The following is a 12,309-nucleotide window of genomic DNA, read 5'->3' on the forward strand; positions in this document are numbered from 1 at the left end:
TTTTTTTACTTTAATATTACTTACTTTCAAGATATGTGTCATCACAAAACACGTTCAACCAAGATAGAAAAAAAAACTTTTGTGTTCATCTATATATGTTTGTACATATCAGTAACGGTTAATAAATTATTACAAAAAGTCGTAACAGAGACCTCTATAATTATGGAAAAAGTCAAGAACATAGAAAATGTAAAGTGAATATCGTATTTTAAAATTCATCGATGTGTCAGATCGTCGATCTCGGGAAGGGGGTGCCCTTCGTTGAATGAGAGATATATATACATGTAAGTGAAATAATTATAAATCTTAATAAAATGATAAATATGGGCCTAGCAAAATGTATCATAAGTATAACTAACACTGAACACCTTCACAATTGTATGCTTCTCGCTTGCCGGAAAAGCCAGAGAATGTGCGATTGGTATGATGTTGCCTGCTTTGTTCTGGAGATTTCCATAAGGCTGATTCAAGACTAAATTCACGCATTGAAGAAACAAGCAGGCCTATCTTATTTATTCAACAACGAATTAACTTCATATCGCATTATCTTAAGTTGTCATTAACATGGGCCATATCGTTCACCTTGGGCCCATATCTAAAGATTTTCTTTATATATTAGTAAATAAAAATTTGATCCCGTATTGTGGCCCCATCCTACCCCTGGGGGCCATGATTTGAACAAACTTGAATCTGCACAATGTCAGGAAGCTTTTATGTAAAGTTTCTCTTTCCCGGCCAAGTGGTTCTTGAGAGGAAGATTTTTAAAGATTTTCCCTATATATTTACATGTATAACTTTGATCCCTTATAATGGCCCCAACCTAACCCTGGGGGGCATGATTTGAACAAACTTGAATCTGCACTATGCCAAGAAGCTTTCATGTAAACCTAGGCTATTCTGGCCCTTGTATCTTGAGAGGAAGATTTTCTCTTTTCATTCCCATGTAAAACTTTGATTTCCTATTGTGGTCCCAACCTACCCCCGGAGCCGTGATTTGAACAAACCTGAATCTGTACTATGTCAGAAAGCTTTGATGTAAATCTCAGCTCTTCTGACCCAGTGGTTCTTGAGAAGATTTTTTTAAAGATTTTCCCAATTTATTCCCATGTGAAACTTTTGATCCTCTATTGTGGCCCCAACCTACCCCTGGGGCCATGATTTGAACAAACATGAATCTGCACAATGTCAGGAAGCTTTCATGTAAATCTCAGCTCTGCTGGCCCAGTGGTTCTCGAGAAGAAGATTTTTAAATGACCCCACCCTATTTTTGCATTTTTGTCATTATCTCCCCTTTGAAAGAGTCATGGCCCTTCATTTGAACAAACTTGATATCAATTCAGTTTAAAAGAGCAACGATTCATTATAGTGCACATTAATTCAGCAGAATAATTCATGCTATCAACATTTCATTTAATGCGTGCAATATTTAATTATTTGAAGAGATCTTTAAGGAGGTACTATACATCGTCATAATGGCGGACTTCCTTTTAAAATATGGATGAAAATATAAATATCAGCAATATTTGTCTATTAATTTCCAAATGAATTGCCTAGGTGAGTAGCTCAGTAGGTTAGTATGTCGACTGCTGAACTGTAGATCGCGTGTTCAAGTCCAGCAGCGGTTTTAAATTTTTCTCAGATTGCTTTCATATAAAACTGCAGTTTTTGACTAAATAAAGTGAATTTGAAAGTTTTCAATTTCAAAATATCGTTGTACATATCCTCCACTTTTCATCCATATCAAATTTCTCTGGTGTAGCATTCCTCCTTTGCATGCATCAATTGAGTTGATATCTTCAATTCTTAAAGATATCTCCAATTACTTGAGTTTACGTTAATTTGACACCCCATAAATGGCCACTGTGATATGGGATCATGTCCGAAAGACTAGCGTTTATGAAAAGCCAAATTAACATAAAATTAAATAATAGAAGATATCTTCAATTATATAATACACATGTATAAATATAAATCAACAAATAATACATTTTATAAATACATGTATAAAGACTGATATTATTTAACATGCATATCAGTTGTATGAATTAAAGTAGGCAGAAAATCTGACGACTTCTTTATATCAATCCTTGATCACGTACCCCCGAGGTCAACCAGCATGTACTTTGTGCCTGGTTTGACGACTCCCAAAGCCAAAGATGCACTGTCATTTTTAGCAATGTGCAAGTATTGGCAGTAGATAGATGCCGCCTCTGGTTCCAGCACTATGACCAAATCCGCCTGTTTAATCCCTGCCTGTGAACATACAAAAAAAAAAATCAAAACGAAAGAAAACAACAACAAAAACGATTGTATACATGTTTAGTGTGATTGGTTGTTTCTTTGTTTTGCGTCCCGTTGAGAATTTCTCACTTATATCGAGACATCACCAGCTGTTGGTAAACGTACCACAAATTTAGACCTATAACGCTTATCGCATACAGCTGTAGCAGTGAGGGTTCTTCATCGTGCCAACGCCTGCCTGACACGGAACTTCCATTTTGAAGGTCATATCCGAACGACACCCTCACTTCTAAATGCAGAGCATTTGGCGAAGGAGTATAGTCTCTACCTATAATTACGTCTTAGGTTGCTGCGGCCAGGGCACAAGCGGGGTTTGAACTTACAACCTCCCAGTTACGAAGAGAACATTCTACCACTGAACTATCACGGTTGGTGTGTTCGGTGTGATGTAACATACAAAAAATGTAGTGTATTTGCATGTAATTCAACGATTTGAATTTTGATCCTTCTTGTGGACATGCTTGATACTTTTTTAATATCTTTTACAAGAACAACACTACAAATAAGTCAAATATAGTAGATGTCTGTTTGAATCTTCACTGTCTTTTGTTCCAGAGTCTGTTGAAAATAACTGATGAAATATTGGAATGTTTCGTGATAGTAATTTTGATACCGACAAGTAAGTGAATGGTCATATTTTCGACTATGACTGAGATAGTAAATGAATAAAATGAATGTTTATTCGGTATGTACATGTACTTACATACAATCATACATACTTAAATACCAAGGGTAACTCATGAAAGCTCGAAAGCTTATTTCCAATCGGGTCCTTTTTGATGCATGGATGTTTGCGCTAGGGGGTCATTTATGTGGGAGAAAACCGGTGTACCCGGAGAAAACCCACGTGTCCAAACGGGCATCCGCCATACCCTCTCACATACTACCACTGCCGATCACGGGGATCGAACTCAGTTCGCAGCAGTGAGAAGCGAGAGCGTTTCCTCTGCGCTACCCAGACTACCCTAAGTAAATGGTCGTATTTTTTACTCTAACCGAACTAGAGACCTGGCTGTCACTTTAACAGACACTGTGATTTTTAAAGGTACTAAACACATTACTATGCCTGATTCTGTGTAAATATGGTTTTATGTTCCCATTGTTTGGATTGCATACACTCGAAAGTAATTATTACACCAAAATCCTACCCCACAAGTCTCAGATGACCCTCTAAAAAGCCCAAACAAGATTGCTATGCATATAGCCATTTCTTCTGCTGCCTCAAAAAAGTTGAAGCAAAAAAGTCCTATAACTCCTGTAAAATTTGTCAAATCAAAATGGTGGTGCAATATGATTAGCTAAGTACTACATACTACAAAATTGAACAAATTTTGAATCCGTTGAGCGATTTCAGAGGAGTTGCATCCACAAAGTGTTCCTAAAGTGTAGCAGGTACAAATTCAACAAAGTCCCATAACTCCTGTAAAATTTGTCAAATCAAAATGGTGGTGCAATATAATTAACTAAGTACTATATTACAAAATTCTAAATCCATTGAGCTGTTTCGGGGGAGTTGCGTCCCCAAAGTGTTCCTAAAGTGTAGAATGTACAACTTCAACAAAGTCCAATAACTCCTGTAAAATTTGTCAAATCAAAATGGTGGTGCAATATGATCAACTAAATATGGTGACTAACAATCCTACTCCTGTAAAATTTGTTGAATCAAAATGGAGACGCAATAAGATCAAATAAATATGGTGAATAAGAGTCCTACAAAAGAACAAAATCCGTAAAGTGTTTTCAGTGGAGTTGCATTTACAAAGCGTTTCTGTGCAAAGTCCCATAAATCCTGTAAAATTTGTCAAATAATATGGTGGTGCAATAATGAACTAAGTACTATACTACAAAATTGAACGAATTTTGAATCCGTTGAGCGATTTCAGAGGAGTTGCATCCACAAAGTGTTCCTAAAGTGTAGCAGGTACAAATTCAACAAAGTCCAATAACTCCTGTAAAATTCGTGAAATCAAAATGGTGGTGCAATATGATTAACTAAGTACTATATTACAAAATTCTAAATCCGTCGAGCGGTTTCGGAGGAGTTGCATCCACAAAGTGTTCCTAAAGTGTAGAATGTACAACTTCAACAAAGTCCAATAATTCCAGTAAAATTTGTCAAATCAAAATGGTGGTGCAATATGATCAACTAAATATGGTGACTAACAATCCTACTCCTGTAAAATTTGTTGAATCAAAATGGAGACGCAATAAGATCAATATTTGGTGAATAACAATCCTACAAAAGAACAAAATCCGTCAAGCGTTTTCAGAGGAGTTGCATCCACAAAGTGTTCCTGTACAAAGTCCCATAACTCCTGTAAAAGTTGAATTAAAATGGCGGCGCAATATTATCAACTACATATGGTGACTATAACAATCCAATAAAATTTAAACAAAATCCGTCTAGCGGTTTTCGAGGGGTTCTGTGCACAAAGTCCAAGTGGGTGGATGGATGTACGGACGGACACCGGTATTTCTATTTCCCCTTCCGCACTGTGGTAGGGGATAAAAAAAGTAGGTGTATCAAAACTAGCTGTATTTGTAAAGAAGAAAAATGATCGGTCTAAATGAAGTTCCTCAGTCTTGGAGTACAAAATGGTGGAAGTTACATTGGCAGTTGTCGGAGATGGTTATTGTCTTGTGACAAAGCTGGACTGAAGCTTATGGAATATATACATGTACCTCGCTGACGAAATTATCAGACAACAATTTGTGGTAAAAGAGATGGAATACGCAACTTCTGAGATATCAGCTCTTCTGCGATGGAGGTACGTTCAGTATTCTGTTGAACACTTGGGTAGCTACGAGTTGTATACATTATTATAGACTAGCTATGTAAATAAGGATAAAAGTTATGAAAGCGTAAATTTTATTTATACCAGCCATTGGTATAGACTGACCATATCAAGAATAATATTTGTTTGAATAAGGCCTTTAAATTAAATATGAAATAATTTTTGATTTTCTTTTCTGCACTAGTGATACTTTTATCAGAGAAAGATGGTGATTATCGATTTTTGTTTGAACTATTCTATTATCAAATACTCATAAACTTACTAAAATTATGTGTCCTAGTAGTTTGGGTGGTTGCATGATGTCTAATAATCATCCTTTAGGAAATACATGAAGGCAGCAATGAGCATTTGTACCCACCGCGTGTGGACGAAAGTATGTTTTGCGTCTCACTGTGTGTAAGAGTTCCACAAAGGGAAAGAACTATTGGGCAACTCGGAAATTGCGTATTACCAAAATTTCACTATGACAAAAACCTATTTGTAAACTGCAAAAATTAGGGGCCAATCATTGAATCTCAAGAGTGCTATTGAGCTTGAGAGGATCAAAATCCAGGAAATTACATCAATCCTACATACAACAGGATAATAATATCATTACAGACAGACATTTCTCTCCAAGCTTCCTTGAGACGTCAATGTACCATTTACCATCATGGACAACTTAAGATGTCATGGACAAAATGTCGCACCTGCTGGAGAGATCAGCACTTAATGCATGAGTGTAAAGAGGGGCTTAACTATATAATTTATTTAACATTTGGACACAAGCTGCAGCTTGGGGAAGGGGTGTCCAAAATATCATAAACAACATTCAGGAAAATGTCATCTAATTTTTCTCCTGTTTACTCAATGTGTTCAGAGAGCCAGAACAGCACTCAACACTTAGTCTAAGAATATAAAACAAGAGGCCCATAGACCACATCGCTGCACTGACTTACCATAGCCCTGCCACTGTTCAGCTGTTGTTATTTTGAAAAGATTTTTTATCAATCTTTATTTTCATGAAAAATGTTGACCCCTATTGTGGCCCCAACCTAACCCCAAAGGATCACAATATAACTGAAAATGAATTCACATAGCACAGAAATCCTCAACACCAACATGATCTTACTGTTCTAGATAAAACCAAGCTAGGTCACAAGCTCATAGATCATATTATGATACAAACAAGAGGCCCACACTCTTGTGAAAATATGAAAAAAAAATTCCTGTTCTGAATATCTATAACCTCAATTCTAATGTTCAGCAACAGTATAAAACAAGATGTGTTCTTAAAACTTCAACTGCCCTCAAAAGTGCGTACACTGACGAAAGGCTTTAAATAATAGGTGTATTAACATTAAAACATCAAAAGATATGACTATTTAGACCAATCCTAAAGTCATAACCCTGGGTTGTGAAATTCACCATTTTTGTACATCCTTTTCTGCTATTACTAAGCATGCATTTAGATTTTATACAATATCAGCAAACTTACACATATAAATACAATATACCTACTCTGGGGATCATAAAAGAAGTAGGTACAGTTTCTAAAGTCATATGGCCCAAAATATCGATGATTTCACTTGCAGCTCAAACCCTGGCATTCAAATAAGGAATAAATTAGCAAACCCAAAATGCGCTCAGTTTGATCAGCAAAATGATTTGTGTCAAATGACAAGAGCTTGAAGTTGGCATAAAATTGCAAAAATGCCATTTTCAATGAAAATATCCATAAATTCAGGTGGTTTTCCTTTCAGAAAACATACAGCGCATGCGTCGAGCAAATTCATATTCAAGCATGTTTTTCATCTTAAAATAATACACAATACATGTATATATCATTTTCATTCTGCTCGACAAATGCGCACATCTTTTCCTGAGCAATAATCTGAATGACATTTGACAGTTTTCAGGCTTATTTTGAGAAAAAGGCGGGAAATGTCTCATAATAATTCATGCTGTCATAATGCTATCCATTTAGGAATATCATTCTGATTTTGTTGACATAGTATACCTGGCATATATTTTACTTTCTTAAAACGGTGATTTAGGTTAATCCCAGACACATTTTATAGAGAGAAAATTTTTGGGCCTTTTTATGTATACAGTTGTACCTTTTTCTTTACAATTTTGGCTAAAGACTACCTGCTCTATCCATTTAGTTTCAGTTTAGTATCAATAACACTAAAGAAGATGTTATTTAAGTGTTTTACACATAAACACTATATACCAAGTTTGGCCCCACCCTCTGGGGTCAGAACCCCTACCCCGGGGATCATGAAATTTACAATTTTGGTAGAGGCCTTCTTGCTCTACATTACTATGCATTTAGTTTTTCTTACACGTGTACGGTTCTAGAGAAGAAGATTTAAAAATTGGTCAATTAGGGGCAGTTTTTGACCCGTCCCTAAGGTCCCAGGGGTGCAGGAATCCTGAAATTTACAAATTATATTCCCCTTGTTCCAAAAATGTTTCATACCAAATTTGAAAAGAAATGGAATGGTATTTATTAAGAAGTTAAAAATGTTCAATTGTTAACGGATGACGCATGACGACGGACGACAACCAATTGCAATAGGTCACCTGAGTTTACTCAGGTGACCTAAAAACCTTGCCATAAGAAATCTATATATATACAAAATTTGAAAGCTTCTAAATAGCTGAGGAGATATTAAATAGATCAGATTTTTATTAAAAGTAGGTCAAACTTCCAGGTCAGGGTCAAAAGGTCATACACTGAAGTAAATTAAGGTCTTGCCATAAAAATCTATATACAAATATAAAAGATTTTTTTTAGATAGTTCAGGAGATATTGATTAGGTCAGGTTTTTCAAAGAAAGTAGGTTAAGGTCACAAGATCAAATATGATTGAAACACAAAGTCATCTTGTCATAAAGAATCTATATACAAAATATGAAAGCCCTACCTTGAATATTTCTGAAAATATTCGATAGGTTACAATTTCTTAAAAGTACGTCAAATTTCAAGGTAACAAGGGCAAAGGCTATAGTATGAAACAAGAGGTACTGTGAGCAATGCTCACTAAGAATACCCCCCCCCCCCCCCCCCCGCTTACCCCAGTCTCCCAAAGAGTGTTGTTAATAAGTATAAATTACCTCTTTCCTGAGCGTAAAAATACGGTGTGCCTTTGTAGAAGAAAATGGAAGATATAGTCCGAACACAAATCCATGGCATAAATCTATAATTTTGACCTTGAGATCAAAGGTCAAGGTCATAAAAATGTCATGATGTACATGACACATAGTCTCAAGGTGATACACTCATGTCTAAGTCTTATGGTATGACTATGTCAAAACCCTATAATCAATTTTGACCTTGAGGTCAAAGTTCAAGGTCATATAGAGGTCATGAAGGTACCCGACACATTGTCTCATGGTGATATACGCATGTGTCAAATATGGTATGCCTATGTCAAAGAAGTCATGGCCCTGACACGAATCCATTGTAAAAACCTTTAATTTGGACCTTGAGGTCAAGGTCATATGGAGGTCATGAAGGTACATGACACATCGTCTCATGGTGATACACTCATGTGTCAAATATGGTATGCCTATGTCAAAGAACAAAGAAGTTATGGCCCGGACAGGAATCCATCGTAAAAAAACCTTTAATTTTGACCTTAAGGTCAAGGTCATATAGAGGTTATGAAGGTACTCGACACATCGTCTCATGGTGATCCACCTGTGTGCCAAATATGGTATGCCTAAGTCAAAGAACAAAGAAGTTATGGCCCGGACTCGAATCTGCACAGACAGACAGATGGACAGAGTGATTCCTATATAACCCCCAGAACTTCGTTCGAGGGGTATAATAAAAGGTATTGGCATATAAAATATGAAAGATCTATCTTAAATAGTTCAGGAGATATTGAATAAGTAAGATTTTTTAAAGAGTAGATCCAATTCCCAGGCCAAGGTCCAACGGTCAAACTTCACAAAAGAAGGTTTTACCATAAAGAATCAATGTATTAAAAATGTTAGCCCCACCTAAAATAACTCTGGATATATTCAATATAGGTTTTGTTTTCTTAACAGAAAGTCAAACTCTGAGTTAAAAGTCATGATATGAAATTAATTAACTGTCTTGCCATATGAAATATAAATAAGCCTTAGTTTAAAAAGTTCAAGAGATATCTTTAAAGATTTTTCCCATATATCAGCTTATAATGTAATAGAGTGAAATTTTACATGTTTTTAATACTTTATTTCAGGGATTTCATTTATTGAAAATAAATTGCTTTAATTCAATTTCTTTACAGAGTTTTGAAATTTGATATGAGAATAAAGTTTTATCTAATTGAAATCATTATTATAACCATGACTTGTGTTTGTCTTGTTATTTCATTACTTATTAAATTTTACTGCTTACCATGCAGAACAGATTTTTCTTTAGGATAATTGTTACTATTTATAGATCACTCTAGTCTGGTCACATGGTTTTCAGGAGGGAAATTTCTTTTGAGGACAGGTATTCTTGTTTTCATGCTTAAGTGGCACAGAAGGGTTGTTGGTAAAGTTTGCTATAGTAGTTTGTTCCTTACTAGTTCATCGATTTACTGGATGAAGATTTATTCTATTTGAGCAGAACAGCAACACATACTATAAAGTAGGAGGATATTACTTTATATTTGCACCGACCTTTGCACCTCATGGGAGGTAAGGTTAATTGTAGAAATGGTCATGCAACAATAATTTTTAGTTACATCGCCACAATAAAGATACAACCCACAACACTGGAGTTCATGTTATTATTCCACCTAATGTGAAATAAAGTATTAAAAACATGTAAAATTTCACTCTATTACAATAATTAACACTTTGTGATCTCTTATTGTGGCCCAACCCTGCCCCAGCGACTATGAATTGCACAAACTTGGATTTACTCTATGTCAGGAAGCTTTCATGTAAATTTCCACTTTTTTGGCCCTGTGATTTCTAAAGAGAAGATTTTCAAAAGATTTTCCCTATATACTCGTATGGAAGTAAAACTTTGATCCCTTATTGTGGCCCAAACCTAACCTTGGGGGCCATGATTTTTCCAAACTTGAGTTTGCACTATACATGTATCAGGAAGCTTTTGTGGCCTAGCGGATCTTCAGAAGAAGATTTTTAAAGATTTCTCCTATATATTACCATGTAAAACTTTGATCATTCCCTATTGACTTGTAGCCCCACACTATGTCTGGAGGCCATGATTTTAACAAACTTGAATCTGCACTTTTTCAGACAGCTGCCATGTAAATTTGAACTTTCCTGGCTGAGTGGTTCTTGAGAAGATTTTCCCAATATATTTGTATGTTTTTAAAACTTTGATCCCCTATTGTAGTCCCATCCTACCCCCGATGATTTTAACAATCCTATTCTGCACTATGTCCAGAAGCTTTCATGTACGTATAAACTTTTCTGGTAGTGTTCCTTGAGAAGAAGATTTTATATGATGTATATCAGGAAGCTTTCATGTAAATTTGAACTTTTCTGGCTCAGTGGTTGAAGGGGGCAAGTCCCTTTCTATGAAGAAACATCTTGCATCCCCTCTGATTTAGTTTGATTGAAATTGGCCCAGTGGTTCTGGAGAAGATCAGAATGTGAAAAGTTTATGGACAGCTAGACGGACAAACAGAAGACAGACAAAAGGTGAGCTAAAAATTTCTCACCTCATCAAATGCTTAGGTCTGTGAAATTGAGAAAATCATCCCCAAAGACCTAAACTAATGAAATGTCTCTTACATCAGCATCAATAAACAATTTTGATACTATATACATTGTACATATGACTGGAAGAAACAAACCTTAATTGCAGCTTCCCTCATGAACATTTTCGCTTTGTCTCCCCATATGGCTGGCACAGTCAACACATACTGAATGTCATCGTCCTTGGTGTTCAAAAAACTTTTCTTTATTTGTTCATAAAGGTGATTTTTCAGGTACTTGATGCAGTGCATAAAGACAATACCAGCCTCTATAGTTTCGCCATTAATGTCCTGGCATTGAATGTGCCGTTTTACAGACTATATCAAAGAGAAAAAAAATACACAAAGCACTAAAATGAACCATAATGACATGGACGATTAGATTGTTAGTTTTTCTGGTTGAACTGTTCCTTTCTCAGAATAAACAAAAATGTTAGGCTAAAGGTAGTAAATGATATAAACAAACAAGAGGCCCATGGGCCACATCGCTCACCTGAGTCACCTTGGCCCATATCTGAAGACTTTCCATATATATTTGCATGTAAAACCTTGGTCCCTATTATGGCCCAAACTACCCTTTGCAAACTTGAATCTACACTATGTCAGAGAGCTTTCATGTAAATGTCAACTTCTTTGGCCCAATGGTTCTTTTAAAGCTTTTTTCTATATTTGTATGTAAAACTTTGACCCCCCCCCCCACTTGTGGCCCCATCCTACCCCCCGGGACCATGATTTGAACAAACTTGAATCTGCACTATGTCAGAAAGTTTTCTTGTAAATATCAGCTTTTCTGACTCAGTGGTTATTGAGAAAAAGATTTTAACTATGTATTTGTATGTAAAACTTTGATCCCCCTTGTGGTCCCATCTTATCCCCGGGGGCCATGATTTGAACAAACTTGAATCTGCACTATGTCAGAAAGTTTTCATGTAAAAATCAGCTTTTCTGGCTTAGTGGTTCTTGAGAAGAAGATTTTTAAAGTTTTTCCCTATATATTTGTGTGTAAAACTTTGATCCACCCCTTGGGGCCCCATCTTATCCCCGGGGGCCATGATTTGAACAAACTTGAATCTGCACTATGTCAGAAAGTTTTCATGTAAAAATCAGCTTTTCTGGCTTAGTGGTTCTTGAGAAGAAGATTTTTAAAGTTTTTCCCTATATATTTGTGTGTAAAACTTTGATCCCCCCCTTAGGGCCCCATCTTATCCCCGGAGGCCATGATTTGAACAAACTTGAATCTGCACTATGTCAGAAAGTTTTCATGTAAAAATCAGCTTTTCTGGCTTAGTGGTTCTTGAGAAGAAGATTTTAAAAGATTTTTCCTATATATTTGTATGTAAAACTTTGATCCCCTATTGTGGCCCCATCCAACCCCAGGGGCCCATGATTTGAACAAACTTGAATCTGCATTATGTCAGGAAGCTTTCATGTAAATCTCAGCTTTTCTGGCTTAGTGGTTCTTGAGAAGATTTTTAAAGTTTTTCCCTATATATTTGTGTGCAAAACTTTGATCCCCCC

General features: G+C 36.0%; 1 protein-coding gene across 3 annotated transcripts in view; it reads right to left on the bottom strand.

Moving 5' to 3' along the window:
- Positions 1-12,309, bottom strand: part of LOC130052251 (heat shock 70 kDa protein 12A-like) — a 58,925-nt gene that overhangs the window by 8,479 nt on the left and 38,137 nt on the right. For all 3 annotated transcript variants that reach the window (XM_056156685.1, XM_056156686.1, XM_056156683.1), the window contains 2 exons: positions 10,891-11,109; positions 2,100-2,253 (listed from right to left, as the gene is read on the bottom strand). In XM_056156685.1, coding sequence (XP_056012660.1) covers positions 2,100-2,253; positions 10,891-11,109 — 373 coding nt within the window. The remainder of the gene's footprint in view (positions 1-2,099; positions 2,254-10,890; positions 11,110-12,309) is intronic.

This window comes from Ostrea edulis, chromosome 2 (genome assembly GCF_947568905.1).
Source record: "Ostrea edulis chromosome 2, xbOstEdul1.1, whole genome shotgun sequence".
In the NCBI taxonomy this organism is placed as follows: domain Eukaryota; kingdom Metazoa; phylum Mollusca; class Bivalvia; order Ostreida; family Ostreidae; genus Ostrea; species Ostrea edulis.